Source organism: Rattus rattus, chromosome 1 (genome assembly GCF_011064425.1).
Source record: "Rattus rattus isolate New Zealand chromosome 1, Rrattus_CSIRO_v1, whole genome shotgun sequence".
Lineage (NCBI taxonomy): Eukaryota > Metazoa > Chordata > Mammalia > Rodentia > Muridae > Rattus > Rattus rattus.
The window spans coordinates 66,790,371-66,816,718 of NC_046154.1; the positions used below are offsets into that span (position 1 = coordinate 66,790,371).

The 26,348-nt window shown below is 41.3% G+C and overlaps 1 protein-coding gene across 1 annotated transcript in view; it reads left to right on the forward strand.

The window, feature by feature from the left end:
* Positions 1 to 763: 763 nt before the first annotated feature.
* Positions 764 to 26,348, forward strand: part of Slc24a2 (solute carrier family 24 member 2) — a 225,556-nt gene continuing 199,971 nt past the window's right edge. Inside the window, exons 1-2 of the mRNA XM_032902185.1 lie at positions 764 to 787; positions 1,238 to 2,322. Of these exons, the coding sequence (XP_032758076.1) occupies positions 1,390 to 2,322 (933 nt within the window). The 5' untranslated portion in view covers positions 764 to 787; positions 1,238 to 1,389. The remainder of the gene's footprint in view (positions 788 to 1,237; positions 2,323 to 26,348) is intronic.

Below are 26,348 nucleotides of genomic sequence, written 5' to 3' on the forward strand. Positions count from 1 at the left end.
TGCTGAAAACAGTTTAGATGCTTTAAGAAAACAGCAGCTTGTTTGTGTTGCCAGGACATTGTTTTTGTAAACTTAAATATTTGAAGAGCAGGTTTTCTGTATCTAATATGAGTCACTTTCATAAAAAAATAATATCCTGTGATTTTTATATTAAAGGGGGAAGACGGTATTACCTTCTCCCAAATCCACCTCTTTCCAAATGACAGGTTCAATCAGAACATGCTCTGAATTACATAATTGTTCTAGAAGAAAACATAATGGATAATGGTCAGTTGTCAAGAACTTAGTTCCAAAGGGAGTGGGACCATTTTAGCACTGGAAGATGGTTGCGTGACTTCAAATGGATAAATCGACTTTTGTTTATAAATTTTTCATACTTATATGCACCTCAGCTGTCTGAACCTAACATCAGATTTGTTGAAATATTAACTTGGTTTATTCATATGTCCATTCTAGATACCACCTCTTCCAAGTGCTCCTCATGTTTTAAACTCATCTTAAAGCAATTTATGAGGTTGTAGTTCAGTGACAGAGTTATTGTCTGGAGTGTTTGAGGCTCTGGATGGGAGCCTCAGTGCATGTGTGTGCAAGTATGTGTGTGCATACACAAAGCAATTCTGGTTGACGAGGACTTTATTTACCTATGACATTTAATCAATCAATCAATCAATCTCTCTCTCTCTCTCTCTCTCTCTCTCTCCGTGTGTGTGTGTGTGTGTGTGTCTGTGTGTGTGTCTGTGTGTCTGTGTGTCTGTGTCTAGAGAGTAAACCCAGGGTTCCAAGCTAAGTAAGTATTTCATTCTAGTCCTTTTGACCAGTTTTACAATTAGGAAACCCAGGGCTGAAGAAATGGTTTAGAAGTTAAGCATACTTGCAAATATATATGCAGATACATACATAAGAACACTCTGCTCTTGCAAAGAACCAAAGTCTGGTTCCCAACATCCAAGTTGGTTGGATCTCAACTGCCTATACTTCTAGCTTTAGGTGACCCTAAGGCCTTTCCTGGACCCCAAGGGCACCTGCACTCCCATGTGCACATACTCACACACAGACACACATGGTTAAAATTGAGGGAAAGATTTATAAAATTAATGAAGGAAACCAAGGCTCCTGGAACTTAAGTAGCTTACCCATGAACACAGACTATAGGACAAGACTTCATCATGTCTGCAAAGTTACCTTTATGGAAAGGTAAGATTTTGTGACTTACTTACCATTGTTGTTCTTATTTAAGTTCAGGTGGTGATAGTTCCTGTGAAGAGTAAAGATTCCCAATTGTAGAGGAGCCCCGTAAGCACCATCCACTGGGAAGCAAGGAGCAGTATGACAGAGCCGTCTGTGTGAGTCTGAAGTGTGAAGACCACCGTATCCACCAGAAGATCCAAGATGGATCTCCATCAAAGCACCACAGTCAGGCTCCTGCAGGAATGGTGTTCCCACGAGTCACCATCTGGCTGCAGGAGACATTATAATACCAGGAAAAAACTGAAGCTAATTCGAGTCATTGGCCTGGTCATGGGCCTGGTAGCTGTGAGCACTGTCCCGTTTTCAATCAGTGCCTTTACTGAGACAGACTCTCAGAACAACAGAGGAGAAGCCAGTGATGTGACGGGCCCTAGGGCAGCACCCGGTCACCGTCAAAGAACTCTCTTAGACTTAAATGACAAGATTCGAGATTACACCCCACAGCCACCTGCTTCTCAGGAAGACCGATCTGAGAACGGTACTGATCACGCCCAGGGAGACTACCCAAAGGACATCTTTTCCCTGGAGGAGCGAAGGAAAGGTGCCATCATTCTCCATGTCATCGGAATGATCTATATGTTCATAGCCTTAGCCATCGTCTGTGATGAGTTCTTTGTTCCTTCTCTAACTGTCATCACTGAAAAACTGGGAATCTCTGATGATGTGGCCGGAGCCACCTTCATGGCCGCAGGCGGGTCAGCCCCAGAACTTTTCACATCTCTCATAGGGGTCTTCATTGCGCACAGCAACGTGGGCATTGGCACCATCGTAGGTTCCGCCGTGTTCAATATCCTCTTTGTTATTGGCATGTGTGCTCTGTTTTCTAGAGAAATCTTAAACCTGACCTGGTGGCCGCTCTTTCGGGATGTGTCCTTCTACATCGTTGATTTGATCATGTTGATCATATTTTTCCTGGATAACGTTATCATGTGGTGGGAAAGCTTACTCCTCTTAACAGCTTATTTCGCCTATGTGGTTTTCATGAAGTTCAACGTCCAAGTGGAGAGATGGGTGAAGCAAATGATAAATCGCAATAAAGTTGTCAAGGTGACAGTGTCAGAAGCCCAAGCCAAGGTGGGTGGAAGTGTCTTTACCTAACCATTTTCTTAGCCTGGTTCTGAATGCAGATGTTTGTTCTGTTTGTTTGAGGGGGGAGCGGTTGTTTTGTTTTGTTTTAACTACGATGATCTTTGGGCTATAGTGAGTAATAGATTTGCATTCTGCAGTTTTGTGAGAGCCAATGAAAGTGACACTAGAAAATATAATTTGCTGGACATTCTTCTATATGTCTACCAAGTTTCCAAGCTACTGTAGAGTTTAAAAAAAGAAAACAATGTAAATATAGGTTACATAAGCATCCCATGGCAGACTCAGCATTGGCTTGCATTTTGGAAAATGGACCCAGAGATTTTTGAGAGTGGTTTAATTTTGATGGGCGTATTCTTAGCAAGTGACAGGGTTTTGTTTTTTAGGTAAGCATATGACAGTGATCAAGAGCCATCTCTTTAGTGATGTCTAGGGGAGAAAGTTTGCTTTATAAGAGCTGTATCCTTCAGCAGCATCCTAGGCTTACATTGCAGTTTGGCTTCATTGTCCTGGCTGGAGTTATTTTTCCTTTTCTCTTTAAGTCAGTTTTATCTTATGGTTCTGGGGATTAAACCCAAGTGCCTCCCACATCACTAGGCAAGCACCCCGAGACTGAGTTGCACCCCCAGACCTATGCCTGTTTTTCTTGACCCATGTGATGTTATTTGAAACGAATCAGTGTCCACTGTAGAGGAAGTCACTGGCCAGCCTGCTTCTGTATTGCAGCAGCCCTTTTGCACAGCAGAATAAACATGACCCAGTATACTTTCACAGGAGAATTGGAGGTAACGTTGCTTAATTGGGAGGCAGATTTGCAAAGAGTTTAAAAGAAATTGACCTAAAAATGTAAATTTGAAAGGAAAACAATAGATGAACAGCATCAGAGAATTTTAATGTGGTTTCATAATTAATGCAGCCTTCTGATTTATATTCCAACTATAAAAATGTCACCTCTGAATACGATTTTAAATGGGAAAACCCAAGTACATACAGAAACTTTTCATGTTTGCAAGTGGGAAAAATCCTCACACAAAGCAGATGTTGGAGCAGCAGTAGGATATTTGTTCACAAAAAGGAGAAAAAAATGACATTATTTTGGTTAAATGTACATAATTCCTTTATGGTCTAGTTTGATGATCATTGATCTTTGTAGTAGCCACAGAGTAGAAACCGAGTGAAAAAAATCACTAATGATATTTATGTAAACAGGAGATAGAATATGTACAAAACATGCAAAGGAAAATGTTTTAATTATTGTTACCATGTACATATACATGATATGGGGAGGGTGAATGTTCCACACCATATGTATCAATCAGAGGGCAATTTCGTTGAGTTCATTTCTTTCATCTATATGAGGGTTTAAGGAAACAAACTCTGGTCACCAGGCTTTTGTAACAAGCACCTTTACTTTTCTCTGATCCATGGCATGTTTGCACTATATGTTTATTTTAACATTTATTTCAGTGTGTGCTCATTGAAAACTGCAGTTTCTAGAGCTGTTTAGCACAATATGCAGCAAGCATGCATTCACTTGTGTCAGCTGAGGACATACCCTTCATGGCATTTGACAGAGACATTCTTTATGCTCTGTGTTCTACCTTAGTAACAAAAAGGATGACCCTCAACCTCTCCTCAGGTCTATCTGAATGATTTGCTTACTAGTCTGTGGTCTATTTCAGAGTACTGGACGGTTCTCAGGAAAAGCCATATTTTTGAGAAGCAAGGAGGAGATCTGGCACTTTAGAAATACCCCAGGCACATCAACAGTGGAAAGTCTAGAGGAACTCTGTGCCTTAGGATCTTTTTCTTTTTTCCTACCATGGCCTTTCTTTACGTAGGCATATACTTTGTTGGAAATTGTGCTGGCTGCATTTGCAAACATTGGAACTTATAGAGTTTGTATTCTGATTTTAGTGGGGGTAGGAATGCAGCTGGGAAATAGCTTTAAATGCAGGCTACAGAGAGAACTCAGTCAACTATAATGTCCTCAGTAAAGAAGACTTGGCAGAGTTCTTACCTGCTTAACTAGATTATTGTCATTTCACTTTACTGATCATTTATAAGTCAGTGACTCTGGCTGACATTCCTTTTTCATGTCCATAATTTTATTCTTAATTCTGTCTTAGTTTTAATTTGAGAAGTCTTAAGTATACGTAATTTTATCAGAAAGCTAATCTTAAATATTTCCATGTGTGCTTATTCTCTTATTGTTCTTTCACAGTACACAGCTTTAATTTATCCCATCCAGTCAATCATCGTTTCTTTTAGCATAGAATATCTAATTGGAGAAGATGGTTTCTCCCATGGCAGAGCTCTATCTGGCTTGAGTACAATCATACATTTTTAAGTGGGGTGGTTTATAAGAACCTGACTCCCTTCAAGAAACTATGCCTTGTTGGTGTTTTGTTTGTTTGTTTGTTTTTTGTTTTTTTTTGGACTCACTGCTGAAACTTTGAAGTGACCGCAACCCTTATCACATTCCTGGTTCCAGAATCTGATAGAGGTTGCTCCTGGCTCCGAGCACAGATGTCTCAGATGAGCTGGCTTGAGTATAGCCACTTTCCTTCTGGTGTGCTGAGCTCACTTTGACTGGAATAGCACATTTCTTCTGCAGGAAACAGTGCTCTGTTGTCATCTGGACATAGAAAGAGAATCCCTACACTGACTGTATCCCCCACACATCTCAGTAGGCAGGACGGCACTGTACAGACACCCAGAGAGCAAATACCGGCACGTTTTCCTGTAAGCTTCACTGCTCAGTTTTTGCAATTATGGGGCAGGAGAATTTGAGAAAGTAGGGAAAACACTTTTCAGATAACCTCACACAGATCATCAGTCGGTTCTTGCTATAGAATCATCAGTTCTTCTGGGCTCAACATGGTGAAATAGCTTTCAAATGACTTATTTCAATAAGGGTGCTGGAAATCTTAATTTGGTTCCATAGTGACAGATTGTGCCAGGAGGCAATAGACTGTATACATGGAGGAACAAGAATTCTTTCCATAAAAGGTTGCTTCCCCGTGTGCTTTCTTCAGGTTTTGTGTGTGTTTGTTTATTTTAAGATTTTCTTTGATGATCCCGTTATTCGCTTTTAAACTGTCTCATTTTGCCATTATATGATACAGAAGCCCAGACAGAAAAGGGTTTTTTTTTAATTAGTTCTTTGAGTCTCATACAATGTATTTTGATCATATTACCACAGCTTTTCTCAGTTCTGCCCCCTCTCTATTACCTACCCAAATTTGTGTCCTTATTTTTAATCTTTAAAGACAAATTTGTGCTGCCCAAATATTCTTGAATGTGTGGCCTTCCACTGAATAGTAATCAACTTATCAAAGTTTTTCTTAGAAAAATCCCCTCCTATCTCTTCCCCTCCTCGAAGCAGCTAGCAGTTTCCAACAGCACCAAGTCATGGCCACCTCCCCTCTTTACAGTGGGATTTAGTCTGGCTTGAATTTGCACAGGTCTTTTGCATGCTATCACAACAGCTGGGCATTCGTTTGTGCAACTGCCTTGCTGTGTTCAGAAGATAAGTTTTCTTATAGACATCTACTACCCTTATAGACATCAGGCCCTTACAATCTTTCTGTCCCCTTTTCCACCATGATTCCTGAGCCTTGGAAGAAAGGGGTACAGGATATATGTTCCTTCACGAATGAGCATTCTCAGTCTCTTATTCTCTGTACCTTGGCCAGTTGTGGGTATCTGTGTTAGTAACTATCTATTGCAGATTGAAGCTTTTCAGATGAGGATTGAGAGACATATTGATCTACAGGTATAAGAATCTATAATGATGTCATTAGGAGCTGGTTTAAACTCTGTCCATTAAACAAGATAAGAGCAACAAGTTCTCCTCTGGGGCCTTTCATTTATCTAAGTCACAGGCTCTTGGTGGATATTAGTGCCAGGTATAGGTTTCCTCTTGTGGAGGGAGAATCAAGTCAATTTTTCAAAGAGTGGTTGGTTACTCCCATGATAGTCATGCCTTTATCACACCAGTGCATATGTCTTGCCAGGCCAGTCACTATTGTAGCTTACAGGGTTCATGGCTGACTAAAACTGCTGATGGCTTTTCTCCCTGGGTAGCATGCCTAGAATCTTCCACCACTGTAAACACTAGCTAGAGAGAAAGCTTCCAGATCAATGCCAGTTGGATTTCTCCATGTTCTATGACTCCAAGTGCGGGACAGCTTCAGAAGTAGGGTCTTACATGGGTTCTGGAGGTAGCCAAGAGCATGTGAAATAGCATTTGATGTTTGGGGGGTCTACAAGACTTCTTTGGATAACAACTTCAAAAGAAAGAGTCCATTCTTGGTGTTGAGCCTTTGACTTGATAGCCCGTGGTGTCTAGTGGAGATGTTGCCTGCTGTGGGTAACTCTACTTTATCCCTATAAATATGTATGTATATTTATAATAGGATGCTGAACTATGTTTCTGATGTCTTTTTTTAAAAATGTTTTTAGTGCCACAAATTTCTCTCTATTCCCTCCTCTACCCTGCTCTGCCCTCTTCAGTCTAACCCTTCCTGTTCCGTTACTCCCTTTTAACCCTTTTTACCAGTTCATTCTATCTCCTCTCCCATGACACCTGTCTCACAAGTACCCTGAGTAATAATCTCCTGACCTCCCCGGGTATCAGGAAAGTGGTTTAAGATCCATCCGTGTAACAATCCTAGTGACATCAGAGAAATTACAGAAGCTCTCTGAGCCTCAGCTTCTTCATTTTGAAAACAAAATCAATAACATTCATTTCCTAAAGATTGGGAAAGCAAGTAAATGATGACCGAAAGGCTAAGCAGCTAGCATAGTCTTTGACAGTGTGGTATGGTGGTCAGTATATGTTGGTTCTCCTCTTTAATTGTTCCATTCTTAAAGGAACGGTGAATCAGAATAAGTTTAATAAGCTCCAAGTTTAATTTATAAGAGCATTGCTTGAAGGGTAAAGCATTGCTTTAGTGACTCACTGGGCTAAGCAGGTTGCCGTGTATTTGCCATGTTATAAACCTAGTTGATGTTCAGTGACTATTGCTTGTGTGTTATCAACTCCAGTGAAGCTGTCTGTGTGTGTGTGTGTGTGTGTGTGTGTGTGTGTGTGTTTGTCCTGACATTTTATTGCTCAGAATTTTGCTTGAATTAAGGAGACCATTTAGAAGGGGCTCAGAAATACCTGCACTAAGTGTAACTTCTGTTTAAAGCATCAAGACAGGGGTTGGGGATTTAGCTCAGTGGTAGAGCGCTTGCCTAACAAGCGAAAGGCCCTGGGTTCGGTCCCCAGCTCCGAAAAAAAGAAAAGAAAAAAAAAAAGCATCAAGACATAGAATGACTGGGACCCTGTCCTCCAAGCACCATCCTAGCCAGTTAGCGGTACAGCGTGTTAGAGCCATCTCTTTTCAGGACCTGCAGACATTTGGGGGGAGCGCCTGGCTGCTGAGACCTGGTTTTGATGTGTCACTGTACTAGGCTGTCACTGGCCCAGAAAGCAGCTGTCCATGGTACTTAACTTCTTAGACTTGGCATGCTAATCTGACAGCAAGTCAGCTGAGTTCTAATCAAGGGAGCGATCCAAATAAAGACACCGAAAGCAACAGAATGCGACACTGGACTCTAGTCATCTGGGAGCACCTTGCTCTAGTCGACCTCTCTGTTCCTGGATGTCGATCACAGGTTTTGCGGTTGAAACTGTTAGTTATGTTCTGGGGGAAGTTAGAATTAAAACACTATAAATATTCCTTACACAGTTCGCATTTCTTTCATTAAATCATAAGTAATTTTTATAAACACTCGTGTGTAGCCCAGAGCTTGCTTAAGATTCAGAATGTGTTAGGGAACTCAAGCCCTTCCAAAGCTAGTCTATAAATCAGTAAAGCTCATATACAGACATCAAGGGAGACAAAATCCGTCTTAGGTAAACAAAGTTTCTCTTTTTATGTCTTTCCTCCCTCCCTCCCTCCCTTTCTGTCTTCCCAGTCTCACTGTGTCGCCTAGGATGAACTGGCAACCTCAATCCTGCTGCCTGGGGCACCGGGATTGTAGGTGTGCATGCCCAAGCTAGGAAGGACACATTTCTCCACAGATGTGAAAAGTGATCGCCTCTTTTGAACAAAAAGGAAAGTTTAGGGGTCACAAATCCTTGATCAACCAGAATTTCTAGTGTTATATACTCGTTTACATAGAGGTGCAGCATGCTGCTGTTTTTATTGTTTTGTTTTCTTCTATTAACCAGTGTGTAATAGATGTGGTTTACAATGAGTGAGGCCTTTTGGAAGACCCCAGAGGTCAAGGATATTTAATGCATTGAGTCCACATTTGCCCCCCTCCCCCCTTAATCTGGTTTTCTCTGGTTTAAACTCTGAGTTGGTCAGCAATGCAGAAAAGCATTTACCTTCCACCATTCTCCTTTCCTGCCTTCTCCTTCTCCTTCCGTCTCCTCTCCTGCTCCTTTTTTATAGAACTGGACAGTTACAGATCTGTGTCTTAACTGTCACCAAGTATTGGGTTGTGGAGGTAGAGAAGCAGCTCAAAAGTTAAGAACTCTTGCTATGTATGTCCAGAACTTCAGATCCAAGCAGCCAAGTAACAAGCCCACTGTCCAGCACACACCTTTAACTGCAACTCCCAGTAGGGCAGACACAGGGAGACTGCTAGAAGTTACTGACATGCAACCTAGTGGGAAAAATGCAAGTCCCAGGGTCAAGCAGAGACCCTCTGGAGGGACAGGCAGAGACTGATAGAGGAGGACACCTGTCACCCTCTCCTGGCGTGCACACACACACACACACACACACACACACACACAGAGAGAGAGAGAGAGAGAGAGAGAGAGAGAGAGAGAGAGAGAGAGAGAGAGAGAGAGAAATAAATCTCTTTTGAAAAGGAGAATGGAATTGTTGTGTTAACCTTTCCTGGAGGCATTTGGCAGGTTTAATTTTCCCATTCTTTGATTTCACACATCTTGTTTTGTTTCCTATAAGTCTGTCATATGCAGAATGCAGCTACATTTTGTTTCTTTTCCAGGTTGACAGTCATTTTCTGAGAACTGGAGGCTCAGTGTGTCTGTATGCGACTTTTTTCTGTCATACCTGTATACTTTCTATCGTCGACCTTGCTGTTTCCTTTCATAATTTTTCCTTGCCCTTTTTTTTTTTTTGCTTTTTTCCCCTAAGTTTGTTTTTCCCCTTTCTGTCCTACAACTCATACACCATATTTCAATACTTATTTTTCTTGTCTTGCATTTGAAGAATTTCATTTGTTTGAGGAGGTTATCTAGTATTTGTGGGGAGTGTGTTACACTGAGAAGGGATTTTCTGAATACGCAATCAATTATATTGTGAGAAATACATTTCAGCCTGTGGATTTGTTAAAAGGTAGCCTGTGTGACAGTGATGTACAATTTTGATATGTTCCCAGGGTGTTTAATGTAGCCTATCCGTGGAAGAAAAGACCCTCATCAACAGCCACTCTACCCCCAGCAAAATTTTGAGTCACATCAACTTTAAGAGAATATTCTAATAGGAAGTCATAGGAGAACACTTTAAATATTAGACTTACCTTTTAAATTACATTTTTTTAACCAGATGATAAAATAACATTCTCATTTTCTAAGACTGAAGTAGCTTCTAATCTCTCCATTGCACCATCTAAACATTACTTTTGCTTGCATGCTCTAGACTTCTCATGCACATGCACTCGCACATGTACTGATCTGTGTACATGTATACCTACATATTTATACAAAATGAAAGGATATTAGACATGCATGATTTAAAATCATATTAACTATAGATTACTTAACGTGATGTTAAAATTTCTTAGCCAACTGAGAGTGCGTCCTCTTTCTGAAATATGTTAGGTACTGTTTAGTTTTATCATGCTGTATCAAGCTGTATTATTTATTGTTTTATTTCACTAATGCTATAATAAAAAGGATGTGACAGATTGTGTATGAGCTTCTATAAAAGAAGAAACTTAACACCAGAGGTTTTGAGTTTTTTAAAGTTTCTACCGCACTGCTACATTCTTCAGTATTGAATATTAAATGTTGTGGTGATTTCCAATTCCACAGGTGAAATCTAGAATTTTGATTAGTTTTCATTTGCATTTCTCTGATTAATTGGGAGGATCTGCTTTGAAACATATGCTTATGACAAATTATGTTTTTCTTGTGTGGATTGCCAGTTTCCTATGTCTTTTGTGTCAATTTTAAAGTTCACTCTGATGACTAACATGAAGATCTCTTACAAATATATGCTGAGAATCCTAACTTTAGCTTTTCTCGTCTTTCCCATTTCCCTACCTAAATACCATCAGGAAGTTTTTGCTGGTTTTGCTTTTGTTGAATGGGTGAATTATTCTGAAGAAGGGGCCTTGAGAGAGAGGTTCCAAATCTGGCATGTGTTCCCTGGCCATATGACCTTGGGGAACTTTCTACCAGTCAGGGTCTCTGTTTCCCTGCGGAGAAATGGAGATGTGGTCTAATATATAAAGAAATGGCCTGATATGTTAAGACATATATTTCAGATGACCTAGTATATCAGTGTTTTAGCATATTCTTTCTGTACATAGACGGTCTGATAGTCTGTTGACTGTCCTAACCAGACCAGCTAGCAATCACCTATGTTGACATTATCAGAAGACCAGATACTAACCATATCCCTGTCACCTAACTCTTCTCATTAACTGCTTTGCATGTGATGTTTCACTTGAATGTTTTAATCAACTTAATTAAGCTGTAATTTAACTTAAGCATGCCTTGGGAGATGACTCTTCTGGACAGATGGGGAACAGTGTGCATGGAGGAAAGTCATTTAAAGTTTACTGCAGGACACTCGGCCTCCTTGGCACTAGCAGCTTCTGGCAGTGAATACCCTTGCTGGCAGCTGCAACTGCCTCTCGGTGCTACCGGAGCCTGCTGAGCCCTGCTGGCCTTCCAGAGTCAAGGGCAGAGAGGATCAGAAAACTAGACAGCACTTCCTCTCCGGCTCACCCAGCACCATACTCTGAAGTAGGTATCATCTCCTCCCGCAGATCAAGGGATCAAGGGATCTGAAAATACAGATGAGTTTTAGATTTAAATTTAAACTGAATTTGAACTTGTATCTGCCCGACTCCAAAGTACATCCTGATTCTTAGACCTTAGTGCTTCTCGGGATAATTAGCAACAAAGAGTGAATTATATTCACTCTTCATCTTACGCTCCATTGAGTCAGCACCTCCCAAATATTTTTAATGTGACTCATGTTTAAAATAATAATTTTAAAATGTTTGTTTGTTTGTTTGGAAATTGTACTCAGAGACTTGTACATGTTAGGCAAGCGCTCTACCACTGAGATATATTCCCAGCCCTAAAACATACAACTCAGTGTGTAGAAGTTTATCCTGCTATCCATTGTGCCACGGAGCCAGGTATAACAACTCAGTATACATACACATGTGCACACATGCAGGGGTATGAACACATTTACATATAAAAAGGAAATCTAAGCAAATGAAACACTGTGCCTTCGCCTTAGCACTGCCTTGCATTTTCCATTCACTGAAAGCATTCTCGTCAACCTTAATAATGACTTGTGATCTGAGTTGTACGTGATCTAACGTCTCTTAGAAAGTTTCTTTTCCTTATTCTCTTCTACCTCCCTGAAGGACTTCTCATCGAAGCTTTTAGTTGTACAGTTGCTCAACGACATCTGTCTGTCTAAGAAAAAGAATGAATAAGGGAAGAAATCTAGAGACCTCATTGGACTAGCTCTGTGCGTCAGCATGAGACTGTGGAATGGGTGGTGACTCTTGTGTGTGTGTGTGCGTGTGCGTGTGTGTGTGTGTGTGTGTGTGTGTGTGTGTGTGTGTGTTGTCCTAAGAAGCCAGCATCCAGCAAAATGTCTGCTGCACTGTGGCTCTGACATGGTTAGGAGGGTATGATGGTTAGCTGTTGTGGTTGGGCTTCTTGTTGTTTGCTTACTTGTCAACTTGACCCAAGATAGAGTTATCTTGGAAGAGGGAACTTCAATTGGAAAAAAAATGCCCCTATTAGATTGGCCTGCAGGCATGTGTGTGGGACTTTTTTTTTTGATCAATGATTGTTGGTGGGGGGAGCCCACTCTGGGTGGGGCCGCTGCTAGGTAGATGGCTCTGGGCTGTATAAGAAGGCAAGCTGAGCAGGTCATGGGGATCAAGCCAGTAGTTGTGCTCCTACATGGTCCTTGCTTCGGTTCTTGCCTCCAGGTTCCTGTTTCAGTTCCTGCCCTGACTTCCCTTCGTAATGGTGTGTAAGCTGTGAGGTGAAAAAACAACAAAACAAGTAAACAACAACAATAAAAAAACCCTTTACTCCCCACATAGCTTTTGGTCATGATGCTCATCACCACAGTAGGAATTGGAATAGACAAGAGTGAAGATTAGATCCTAAGCTTACAAAAACCTCAACCCATGCTTGCTTTTCAGTGGGCTTGTCAGGAGGTAGGAAAGAAACATGGGTTATGAAATCAAAGAGAAGCCGAATTCTGTCAAGAGAGCCGAAGCTATGACTGTTAAGTTGATTGGTTGCCTTTCTATGACGTATTCAATTTGTGAACCAAATAATGTAGACACAGTTCTTATTCCAGTAAAGTTGGTGGTTTGGGAGGAGACTGGGCATCAGGCTACATTTAATACCATGTTCACAGCTTTACTGGTTGTACTCAGAACCATGCATTGGCAGGGACCAAGCCTACAGAGACGCAGTGCCTGTCCACATCCTGGCTGTGTAAGACTGTACCAGGCACTTTTCACCAGGCACCCATTCTCTGGAGATGAAAGGCTGGCTTTTATCTGATATCCCCAGCAGCTCTCACAACTGTGCTTCTCTGTTAATGGGAAATAAATAAGTCACATAAAATGCCCTAGTATTTGCATAAAAACTACACAAACCTCTGCTGTATTTTCAATTGTCTCTCAGTTACCTGTACCTAATACAACTTGTTACACAAGTGGTTGTTGGACTGTGCTGTTTAGAAAAATGATGACGAGAAAAATTTCTATTGCTCAATACAGGCACTACTTACTTTCCAAATTACCAACCCGTGGTTGCTAGAATCCATGGATATGCACCTGTTTGTAATCATAGGTTGACCAGCAGCAGAGATGAGCAGTTACTGAAGCCCTGAATTTACCTTCCTTGGAGAGGTTTTCAATGAAGAGACCCAATTAAAGAGAGTGATTCTTATGGAATGAACGAGAGGGGCTTCTTTGCTTCTTTACCTGCCCACAGGACCTTCTTGGAAAGGGCCAAGTGAGCCTGTGATGCTCCAACACTGTCTCTATTACTGTGGGGTGGAACTGGGCATGCGTAATGCAGGGAGAAATATGTTTCTTTTAGGTATTCACACAACTACCACCTTCTGGGATGCTGAGGCAGGAAGATTCAGAGCTCCAGGCCTACCTGGCTAGCAGAGGGAGTCACAGGCTAGCCCAAACTTTCCTCTGTCATGATAGTCTGTCTCATGAGACAGAGAGACAGAGAGATATATATAGAGAGAGACAGACAGACACACACACACACACACACGGTGGGGGGGGGAGACAAACAAGACTTCTGTTTAGGCCCAGAGTCAACCCTGAACACAGCATTTTTCAAAACCCATTATTCTTTTGTCTAAGATTACAATAATAAGAGCCAACACATGTAGAACTAGGGTGGCCATGTGATCTTAGATGAACCGCTTAACCTCCTTGAGATTTATGTTTGCTTATCCATACATTTAAAACAATAGAACCATTTCCTTTGCAGAGAGGCTATGAATTCTGAATGAGACTGAATCCTTTGCTTGTTTAGCCAAGCCCAGCTGAGGCCCTACAACTCACAAGCTGCGTGCTCGCCTCTGGGTCTCTCGCTCTGAGTCCTGTGTGCCAGCCTCTCCACAGCTCTCTCTTGCTTTCATTGTCTGTCGTCTGTCTCTCTGTCTACCTACCTACCTACCTACCCACCTACCTACCTGCCTATCATCTTTCTTTTCCTGACTGCTAGACCCTCCCCCTCCATGCCTCCCTTGCATCCATATAAATATGTAATAATCCTTCACAGTCATATCTTCATGTTTGGATGTAAATCCGCCCTCCCTTTATGTTTACAGAAGATTAAGAGAATGTGCCTCCTTATCTATGAAACTGGGCCTCTGTCAACCATAAAACTATTCAAAGCTCTACTACGTCTGCCCTGAAATTGTATTTACTTTTGCCATAAACTTCATCAATATTTAATCCTAATGCCTCTCTGTCCATCCCTTGTACCTGTTCTTATGTTAATTTAACGATATCTGTTTTCTGCCTTAAGTAAGCTACTCCCCTTCCCTTAGTAACTATTGAGTGGCAAAATTGCAGAGTTGATGCCTGGCCCAGGCTCATGAGAAGGAAGACAATAGGTACTTAATGTTACAAGAACTTAATATTGGTGGTGATGAATGTTTGCTCTTGATGAACAATCTAAGCCTGATGAATCCTAAAATGCTTAGTCCGTGTGCTAAGGCCAGGGGTTAATGACAGTTTTCCTTTGTTGGAAACAGAATTCATTAGAAGTCATTTATTATTCCCCATCAGAGTGAAGATACAAAAACATGTCCCTCAGATATGAAGAAGAATCTCAGTTCTGTGAGCTGTATTGTTCTAGCTGTGGCCCTAAGAATTCTATTGTGCTTTTCTGTTGGCTATTTAAAGTCACAGCTTCCTTAAAATAAAATTAATCTGTCACAGTATACAACATATGTGTACACTGTGGAGATTTTTAGGATGTTTGGGTTGTATGATTTCAGAATGTTTTAATCATCCTAGGAAGAAACCCTTAAGACAATAGCATTGCCACCTCATCCTCTGGCTCCTTATTAACCCTCAGTAGCCACAATTTATTTTTCTGCAAAAATTTGTTCATGTTAAGCTTTTGACATGGAAGCATGAAATGTATAGCTTGTTACCTGGCTTCTTTCACGTAGAATTAATGTTTTCCTAGAACTTCAGGATTATGTCGTTTATGGCAAAACTATATCCCATTACATGACTTTAAGATAGCTTGTTACTCTTCCGTTTGTGAGCACCTGGGTGGTTTCATTAGGCACAAAGCGGCCACAAGCATTTGTTTACGGGTTTTGTGAATAGATGCTACGGGTATTGTATGGAATATACTTAAGGGTGCAGTGACTATGCTAGCATGATAACCATATGCTAACATTTCAAGGAATTGCCAGACTATTCTCTTTTGTTCCAGCACCATTTGCATCCTTACCAATGGCATATAAGAATTCTAATGGTTTTTATCATCGTCTCCTGCTACTCTTCATTTTGCCTTTTGCTTTTTTTTTTTTTTTTGAAACCAGGCCTTGCAACAAGAGCTCTAGCTGTTGTCAAGCTCACAGGAGTCATGCTGACTCTGACCCCAATGCTGTTTATAGATGTAAGTTGCCACACCCCACTCCAGTTTCTCCCTATGATTTTGTAAAGTCCTTCCGTTCATACCAATCCACATGAGTGTGAAGTTGTACCTCAGGGTAATTTTATCTGCATTTTCTTGATGGACGATGCTAGTAAGCTTTTTTAAAATAGGGATTCGAGGCCATTTGTTTATCTTCTTTGAGGAAATGTTTGCAAGAGTCTGTTGCTTGTTTTTAAATTGGACTGTTTGCTTGAGTGATTTGGTTACTAGAATATATACCCTAATCAGGTATATGACTTACAAATATTTCCCACAGTTTTTGAGGTTTTTAATGTGCTCCACAGGTGAGGCTACTCCTAGTCTGGGAACCCATGAAGATTTAACTTTGCCATATTGTTCTCATAGCATACTTGTATGGAAAGTAATTTAGGATTTTTGGGTCAACCTTGAAGTTGCATCCTGCTGGGAGCTTTGAAAAAAAAAAGTTGATCTTTGGGAGAACATTAATTCCCTTGAAGCTGAAACCTCTGTAGGATCCAGGCCTTGTTTGGGAATCTCTGACTTCCTCACTATAGAGAGGCTGGTAATGTATCTACATGAACTTTAGACCCAGCATGCTTGTTTCCAGAATGTTCTCTGTCTTAGCTAAGATAGTTTCCTCCTATCCAGTACCCTTCTCTACTTCCCGCTCAGAAGCCCTTCCCATGACACACAAAGGCCATAATTCTCTTCGGTATCTAATATGGGCAATTTTTGAAATTTTTTAATGTGTATGAATGTTTGCCTGCATGTTCATGTATCGTGTGCCTACTACCTAGAGACCAGAAGAAGATGTTGGATCTCCTAAAACTAGAGTTATAGATGGTGGTTAGCCACCATGATGTGGGTGCTGAGAACTGAACCCGGGACCTCTAGAAGAGCAGCAAGTGCTGTTAACTGCTGAACCATCGCTCCCAGTATAGGCTTTTGTCTCATCTACTATCCGTCTGTCTGACTGTCTGTCTGTCTGTCTGCCCCCCCCGTGTGTATGTGTGTATGTGTGTGTAGCCCTTCCCACTCCAGGCTAGTAGTGTTTGCCTCTTTCTTGAACAGGCACTGAAGCTAAAGTGCTGTACACAGTATATGGTAGAAGAAGAAATCTACTGTGGCATTGTCTAGAGTGAGCTAGCGGTCACTCCACCATCCTGATCGATGAACACAATCTGAGGATAGAGACAGCTTAACCACATGATTATGCTTTTAATGCACAATTGGTTCAAAGCTCTAGTGGTTTCCTAGGGGCCCAGGAAACATCTTCTCCCTGGAGTCTAGCTTGCGTCAGCTGCATAGTAACTGGTGGCCTTGTAGATGGAGTTCTGTAGCCTTGAGCAAGAAGCTGATTTATTTAAATGGCATTCAGATGAGCCAGGCTGCTCTTTTTAGGCTGACTATGAAGGACCATTACAAATCTACTATTTTCTGCTGCTTTTTATTTTAAGTCCAATGATACAGATAGCCATAAATAGCTCTGACCTTGAAAGTCTAAGTGAAGGTGAGATGTGATAACAGGCTTAGGGAACATATGTTTTTATGTGTTAATGCTCTGCAAGTCTCATACACTTAGGAAATAAATAGAACAGGACAAGATAGAGTTGTGCTGTAGGGGAAAGAATTTAAAAGCTCTAGGAAAGAGCACCACATGCTTCGCTAGTGGATAACCACAGAGTGGGATACAGTTTCACCCAGCTCTATTTTTTTCAGCTCCAGGCAGCTCTGGGAATTAGCTCCACATGTATGGGATTTCCAGTGATATTTGTTGTGTGAGCTCCTTAGACCAGCATTTTTGCCACATGCCACAACTGGACATGCTCCCTTCTTCTCTGCGGTCCCAGTGTGAGCTTAGGTTCTTGATTTTCAGTGAAATAGTGCCAAGAACACCAAACCACCATTTCAGTTCAGCTTCTTGCAAATGTGGATGGCAGAATGAATCTTCTGTAGTTGAATAGCTTGTGTAAAAAATATTATCAGCATGGGGCCTCTTATTAAAATGCTTAAAGCTCTCAATTGGGTTGTAGAGATTCTAAGACCTATTTTTGTCATCCTAAAAAATAAAATTACTAAGTATCTGCAGTGCCCCCTGAATGTTTCTTCTGTGTTTAATCTGCTCGGTCCTGGAAGACAGATGCTGCTCTGAGGATTACTGACACCATGGATGGTCAGTGTTATATTTCAGTCCTCACACGCTATCTCTACATCTTGTTACGTGCCTGCTATCTCACTGCTCCCACACTTCGTGAGTTACATATGCATTTATCTGTCCCCAGTTTTCTCCATCAAAAATGGGAGCAGATGGCCTTCCTCTTGCTTTGCAGGGTAGTGTGAATATTAATGAGGTAATGGAGATGTTTCACAATCTGAGCTCATGTCAAAAATGAAACTGCAGACAGGAAGAGACAGTGAGAGATGCTAAATGTGTATACTAGGAAGCAGGGTTAGGACAATTGCATGCACATTTCAGTGTAGAGTTCAAATGATCTTTTACGAAGGGTTGTTCTTGTGTGGCTATCTTTGTTAAATACTTAGTAGTAATCTCAAGAGACTAATGTATGAGTACATGATTTTAATCCCAGAAACTCCATGAGTTCCATATCCATAAGCTCCTTATTCTGATGCCCAGAACATAACTAAGGTGTAAAGCCAAGAGACCCATGACCAGAAGATCAAAACATCACGTTTCATATAGGAACTTCCTGAGGTCTTTTTCTTCGATCTGTTTGCTTTCCATCATATTCAGAATACAAATCAGTTGGCTTGCTGTGTTTCCCACCCCATAAAGAAACTAGAAGTAGGAAATGTGGCTTGTCTTGATGCAGAGAATTTCGAGTTCATCTTGATTCTTATATATAATGGTGTCAGCTATTGGTCAGCTATAGAGTCATTAAATGGGTTGTGAAGAATTCCTAACCTGTACAGTTCAATTAGAAAAGGTGTGCACACACAAGTACAACCAGTCACAAACATGTAATATATATGATTATTTATTACATATATGTAAACATATAACCATTGTGTAATACATATATAATATATATTTATTTACTTACTTATTTATTTATTTACTTATTTATTTATGACTGGATGGGCAGTAGGCATCATTGCAGAGAGCAACCTAGAGAATACCACACAAGCTTCACTGTATCCATGACTGCACCTTGGGGCAGTGCTCAAACGCACAGCCTAAGCTGAGCTACTGATCACAGCAGTAAGATTTCCCAGGACAACAAGGATCAGAGAAACTTTAGCAACAAGAATCTCTCTGGGGCCAGAAAGTGCAGAGTCAAATTACAGTAGTTTACTTTCTCATAATACCTGTGTATAACAGTGTTATATACTAATGAACGTTGAACATGCCCATAAGAACATTGAGAATGGCCATGCCCACCTGGCTTTATTGGAGGCAATAGGGCTGTTGAGATAGGCTGTGCAGGCCAGGGTGAGAGCATAGTGCCCACACTGATGCCATCATCCATACGAGTGATGCGCCGGCCTGGCAAGGAAGATGGGAAACAACAGGTAAAAACAAAACATTTATTGAAGTTAGAGCTAATAGCATATTTTGTTGGATTCGATGCAGACTAAGGGAAAGAGAAGGGAAATAATGAATGCTAGGAGCTTGTGTCCCTGTGATGGGAAGAACTGCCTTCAACTGAGAAAAACATTGACCAAAAGCAGGTTTCCAATGAATGTTAGAAGCTCAATTTTAGATTTAAGCGATATATCTAATATTTAGCTAAACTAAATAGCGAAGGAAATGAAGAGCAGGCATCTGGATATGAATCTGAAATTCAGACCATGAATGCTATTTCAGAAATTACTAGAGAGTTCCCTAAATCTAGAGATCATAAAGTTGTGAGGTAAATACAATCCTCCAAGAATCTGTGTTCATAGAGTTTGAAGGCTGAGTCATGATGTCTCCATAACACAGAGAAAGGAAAATGGGGACCGATTAAAGGAACTCAGAAACAACAGGAAATGGAAGAAAAGCAACCTGGCATTTGAGGAAGCCATTAGAGAAAGTATCTCAGGTGAGTGATTATGTCTCAAGGTGTAGGATAAGGACAAGGATTTGAACATTGGAGTTAGCAATGCAGCAGTTGTTAGTGACTTGACAGGATGAAGGAATGGACTGGAGAGATGTGACTCAGTGTCACAAACATTTACTGATCTTGCAAGGTCCTGTGTTCAGTTCCCAGCACCTATGTTGGGCAGCTCACAAATGCCTAGAACTGCAGCTCAGCTTGGGCAAGGCGTGGGGAGGGGATGACACTCTCTTCTGGACTCTGCAGGCACCTCTACTCATGAGCACATGCCCAGGCACATAAATTTATAGAGTGAAATAAATCTTAAAGAAAAATGAAGGAATAAGAATTAGAAGTGTTTGCAATAAGGAACAAACAAAAAATGAGAAAATAGAAGCTCAGGTGGTTTTAGTGGTGTTGATTTGTTATTTTATCTTGTTTTGTGATGGGGTCTTAATCTAGCACAGACTGACCTGGAACTCTTGGTAGCCCTCTTGAATGTTGGGATTACAGGTATGAGCCACCACACCTAGCTTACCTTTTTTAAGTAGAAAAATAATAGCACAGTAGGATGGGAATGACATAGCAAAGGGAAGATTCGGTGACGCGTGGAAAGAGAGTTGCTGGCACAGTGTGCTCAATTAGGTGGGGAGAGCTACAGATCCTACACAGAAATGAGAGGGTTGGGCTGATGAACATTATACATGGGGGAAGGAAGGCTGGTATCCCAGCAGTGCTTGCTTTAGGTGATGGATGTCTTCGTGGGGTTTGGGGAGTTACCTTTTGCTTCTGACTAATCAGTAAAATAGAAGGCGACAGATTTCCAAAATTTGATTGAAAACTCTTAGAAATAATACAGATCATCTGTCATTCAAGGCAACATTGACCAGAATAACGTTCTATGCCTCAGATTGAATTACAAAAATCTGTTCTGCTTGTGAAGCCAAGTAGAAAATGTTCAATTATCCTGTTGAAAGAAAGACCACAGGCTATATGGAAGGCCATTTTTAGGCAGACTGAGTGGATTTCTCAACCTCCACTCCGCCCCAGGAACCTCACAGACTTTAGTAGAGACACAGAAGTTGGTGAAATGCACACTTCATTAGAGCAGAAGTCTGTTTTGTTCACACATGTGTATGTGTGGCAAACACTAGGTGCTCAGTAAAAATTACTGAAAACTTGACAAGCATCAAAGCAAAGACCAGGCAGGACTTTATTTTAAAGGAAATAAAATCTTTATGTCATCTGCTCCTGCGTTCTTGGCTTTCCATCCTGTGCTGAAAGTATCCATATGGCCACAGTGATGCCATTTTCCCTCCTTCGCCCCCTTTTCCATGAAGAGAATAAAGAGTGTCTCTTACGGTTCTGCTTGTGGGATCGTTTCAGAGGTGGCAATCCCTTGGCAGTTGAAAAGCTAGCAGGGTCTCTGTGCGGAATGCGGGCTTCCCCTTTGATGTTGTCAAATAGTGATAGTGATGGTGATCATGGCGCTCAGTGACTAAAGTGCCAGGCACTCCTTGATGGCAGCTCGGATTCTTGCACGAAGGTAAGACGCTTACGTGCTTACAAGAAGGTCTTCTGGCACCTCAGTTTTGTCACCGTGTGGGAGGGATAGTGAGGGTCAGAAGTAAACAGAAGCATACTGCTTTGCGAATGGCCTGAGGACCCATTTGCCCGTTGGTGGTTGTTTGATCCTCTTTGTAAGTGGTAGGATTACAGAGTTGGCCAACTGTGCTTTATTTCTCTTTGATGGGCAAGAGTGTCTTCACATAGATCGATAGGTCGAGTACTGATAGCTGTGCCACCTCCAACGTGAAAGAATGAGGCAAGCACTTCTGTGGTTCATTGCAGAAGCCTCAGGAAAGCTGCGTTGCAGGATGGGGTGAGTTGCTGAGTCAAGGGGAACGAGTGACTTTTCCATCGGAGAGTAGTGTGCTCGGCTTAACTGCCAGCTTGCCTGCGTTACTGACAGACTCGGATAGGAAGTAGGAAGTACCATAACTGTCTTAATTGAAGTATTGGATTTAACACTGTTTAACATGAATTGCCTTCACTTCTGAAAACAAGAAAGTCCGACAGGTTCTCCTCCTCTTGGGCCCTCTCTTGTAGAAGTCAACCTCATTGCACACCATCCCCTTGGGACCTTCTGGTTACATAACCTCACAGGGAAAACATGGTCTTTTGTTCCTTGACAGAAGAGGAATTTATTTTCTAAGTCACGTTATATTATGACTCCTGGTTTAGTCTTTCTCACTGCAGACCTAATGGAAACAAATAAGGAAAGGTCAAAATTGCATATGGAGTAGTCCCAGCTAAAAGGCAGCACAAGTTGCTCAACCCATAGATAGGTCACTTAAGGCCGTCCCTCGCTTCTTCCAGAGGAAGACCGAGGCCCTACTCATGTTAAGAAATGAGAAAGCAAATAAATAATGGAATGTGGTAGCTGGGGTTGCAGGGCCATCCCTCTGTGGCTCTTCTGCACCAGTGTAGTGTAGCCCATTGACTAGACCTCATGACTAGGTGGATCCCAGGTTGTTTACTTTCCACAAAGTTCCTGCTTGACGTGAAAATTACCCTAACACGGGCTCAGTGATGCAGTCTCTTCACGTCTGTTCATAGATATTGAACTTTGTCAAGATCTTTGCTGGGCTCTCCATGGATTTAAGATTCTAGAAAGTCACATTTAGCTTATCAGGTTGATCTTTTTTAAATGTTTCTTTATTTCAGTTCTGGGTCTGGCCTTTTCCTCAAGCTTTTTTTTTTTTCTTCAGTTATCGTAGTGATATTTCTAGTTTCTATCTGTTTGCCAACAAAGAAAAATGTAACCTCATGGAAATCTTAAGTTAACATTACTTAAAAAATAGAAAGGGAAGAAGAGAAGGCAAAATATAGTTTTATATGTTTTCCTTCTTTTTGCAAGTGATTATGAGTTAATGTAAACTATCAATAATTGTTTTCTTTCTTGTATTTGCTGTTCTGCTATGCTTGTTTTCATTGGAAACTCAAATCTCTCATTCTGTGTATAAAAACACATGACAGAGACCATGGTTGGGACTCAGGATACAGAAATAACTGTGGCATGTTCTTGCCTTCCAGGCTCGTATACTCTATTATCCAGCCAGTTACTTGTTTCAATAAGGACTTGGAGGTTCCAGAACTCTTAGGTAGTTATTTGTTTGTTAAACTACAGGGGAAGACCAAATCACGGATTCTAAAGTCTCGAGTTTGCACGTTTCTGAGACAAACTTTCTCATCTCCCAGAGTCTTCCCTGGCCTGGAGCATGTGGTAGAAGGAATATAGAAACGCAATTCTTTCCCCCAAGAAAATAAACTCATGTCAAGGTTTTAAGACTCTAGTGTGAATTAAAACAGATTAGAATAGGGTTTTCAGTTCCAGAACAATTTTGCCCTCTTGAATAACCTTTAGTGCCTCCCAGAGGAAAATTAGTTGTCACATAATACTGTGATTGCACCAAGAAAGAACCCTTTTGTCCCATGCCAGGCCTGGCCTTCTGACCTATAGAAACTATGAGACATTAAGTAGATGTTACTGTAAGCTTCAAGGTTTTCAATTATTTTTTTTAGTTGAAAATAAGATATCAGGGTAAGAAGCTACCCAATGCAAGAATATCAGCAGCTAAACTTTGAGTGTGTTCAGAGACTCATTGTAGAATACTCAGCACATGATTTACCTTTGCTTAGAATCCCTTTGGAAGAGTTTTCTTCTCATCTTTGTCTCTCTTTTTTTTAAACAACTCTGAAAAAGGACACATCCATGTGTTAATGGATTCCTTCATCAAATATTTAATATATATCAACCATGTATGTGCCTGGCATTCAGCTGAATATTTCAGAGAGACAATCAGACTAGAAATAATCATTATACCTCAGGAACTCCAGGACATGGAAACAGACCGTGGTGTTTAAATGTTCAAGTTTCAAGGTTATCACAGGAACTGGGGACAGGAAGCAGGTAACTTGGTGAATTTACACGCTCAGGAATCTAGTGTTTGGCCCAGTGAATGCTATAAAGCCTGATTGCACAAGTCGCAGCAAACAGTAGAAACTCATATTAACATGCTCATTACGACTGCTCTTGATATTAGACAAATCCAATTAGGGCCCCTAAAAGACAATCATGACTCCGTCTCTAACACCGAGTGGACTGTGCTGTATTGGCCTGTAGGCAAGAACATAGGAAGCAAATTATAATAATCAGGGTGACCATCTATTAATTTACAATGAGAAATTAAGCTGTCAAGTTGACTAGTCCTCCCAACACATTGGTTCATATAGATGGCCAAATGGGGAGCCAGATGATTCCATTATGATGGCTTCAAAAGTGTCATTTTGCTAAAATAGCTTGACAGACTCACCCACAGCGGGGGTGACCTTACTGAGGAAAATGGAGCAGCGTCTCAGCCAAAGTTTCCTCTATCCTTGAGTGGCCCAGGGCAGATCTGGCCAGCTCCACCTCCTGTGGAATTTTGTGTCATTCACCCGTTTGAGACTGTTTCTACAGCGCAGCACAATACCCTTATGCTTTGGTGAATTGTGATCGTCTGCAGTTCTCCTTCAGAGTTATGGCTGAATCTCTTTGGTTGGAGTTTGCAGCATCCCTGCATTTTTTTAATTCATGTTTAATAGGCAGCCTCTGGGTTTGTGGTCAAGAGGATTAATCAATGCAGTGTGATACATGGTGTAATAGATTATAGTTTAACGGAACTCAGCACAGGAAGAAACTGACATGCATTCGATATTATGGACCAAGTATTGCAGTAAGGATTCTACATGTATGATCCCATGTAATCCTATAATAACCATATTATGTAGTAACTGGGGATTAAGGCCCTTGCCTAGGGTTATAAAGCAAGCAGGAAGCAGGACCACAGTTTAAGCCCAGGCCATCCAAGCTCAGAGCTTATGTTCTTAACTATTGGCTCTGCTGCCTTTCTGAATCATTTGGTCCTTACGTACCCACACCAAAGGACAGAGATTTATATCATTCTGGACTTAAAGAAAATAGAAAATGCTCTGTCGTTTTCGAGATAGCAAATGTTTAATGAAGGAATGGTGTGCTAAGAAATGTATTTGGAGGACTGGAGAGGCAGGCCACAACTTCGAAAAAGATTTCCAGAGTGTTCTCTGTGACTGGCCTCCACAGCAGCTGCTGCGTCTGCCACAGTCGGAAAGGTAAGGAATCATGAGAACAGAGAAACCTGGGGAAACTCATTTTCTCTCCTATCCATTCTATGTAGGTGATGTGGGATGCCCATCTGGTCCTTGGGTATATGTTCCCACTATATACCTTGAGTGAGATAGTCCTTTTGAAGAAATATTTTATTCTAAAGAGGCAGCTTAGGTAAGCAAACACTGGCAGAAAAGATGAGAAACTCTAAACTCCAGGAAGTACTAAAAGATGCTAACACATCAGAGGTTAAGATGCCAGTGTGATAGAATTTTAATTACTACCCTGAAAAAGCAAAGGTGAGCACCACAGTATAGAAAGACGGTATTTTAGATCTATACTGTTCCTGTGCTGTTATCATGGCTAAGTACCAGTGTATAGGAATAATTTATGTGAACAATTGTAATTTGAGGGATTTTTCCTCCCCCTTCATTCTTAGGTCTTCTCTCCCACTCTAAGAACTCTCTACAATATGAGCTTAATCTATTTTTAAAAGATGTATTGATTGTCGACACAGATAAAATTCAGGGTTTCTAAAATGCTGGGACTTGAGAATCTGAGAAACTGGAAGTGCTGTCCTTGTGGAGCCTGGGCTAAGTGGACAGCCTGGGCGTTTGAGAAATGATTTAGCCTCTGTCCCTGTCCTCTCTGCCGGTCAGAGGAGCCCTCCGAGGTCTGAGGGCTTCAAAGGGTGCTCAGTATTTTCATATGAGGCTTTTCTGAACAACCCACAGAATGAAAAAACTGAGGTGAAAGTGAATCTAGGTCTAAATTCTGGGGACATCTGAAGGAGTGGGAGCCTCCTTTGAAAATGCCAACTTAAGGATTCTAGCATATCCATCTCTCTTGCATCTGCCATTTGTCCTCATTTTGTCTGCTAATCCCTAGAGAGAATTTTGTGCATAGAGTAGTAGTCTCAGCACAGACTCAAAGAATCTGATTTCAAATTATCCTGGGTCGAAATCCAGCCTTGCTGCTAGCTGTTATCTGCCTGACTTTGGTAGGTCACCTTGTTTCTTCACACTTCTGCCTGCTCACCTGCAGAATGGGTGTGGTTCTGACTGCCTAGGGTTGTTGGGGGAGTAACTGAACTGGCTGCAGACATATGCACACGTCCTTTGTCTTAGTTAGGGTTCATTTCGTCTTCCATGGTTCACATGACAGCCCATCATCAAGGGAAGTCAGGGAAGAGCCTGAGAGCTGGAACTGATGTAGAGGCCATGGAAGAGCCCTGCTTACTGGTTTGTTCTCCAGAGCTTGCTCAGTCTGGTCTCTTATAACAAGAGTACCAGCCCAGAGATGGCACCATCAGCAATGGGCTGGGTCTTTCCACGTCACCAATTAAGGAAATGCTCACAAGCCAGTCTGGTGG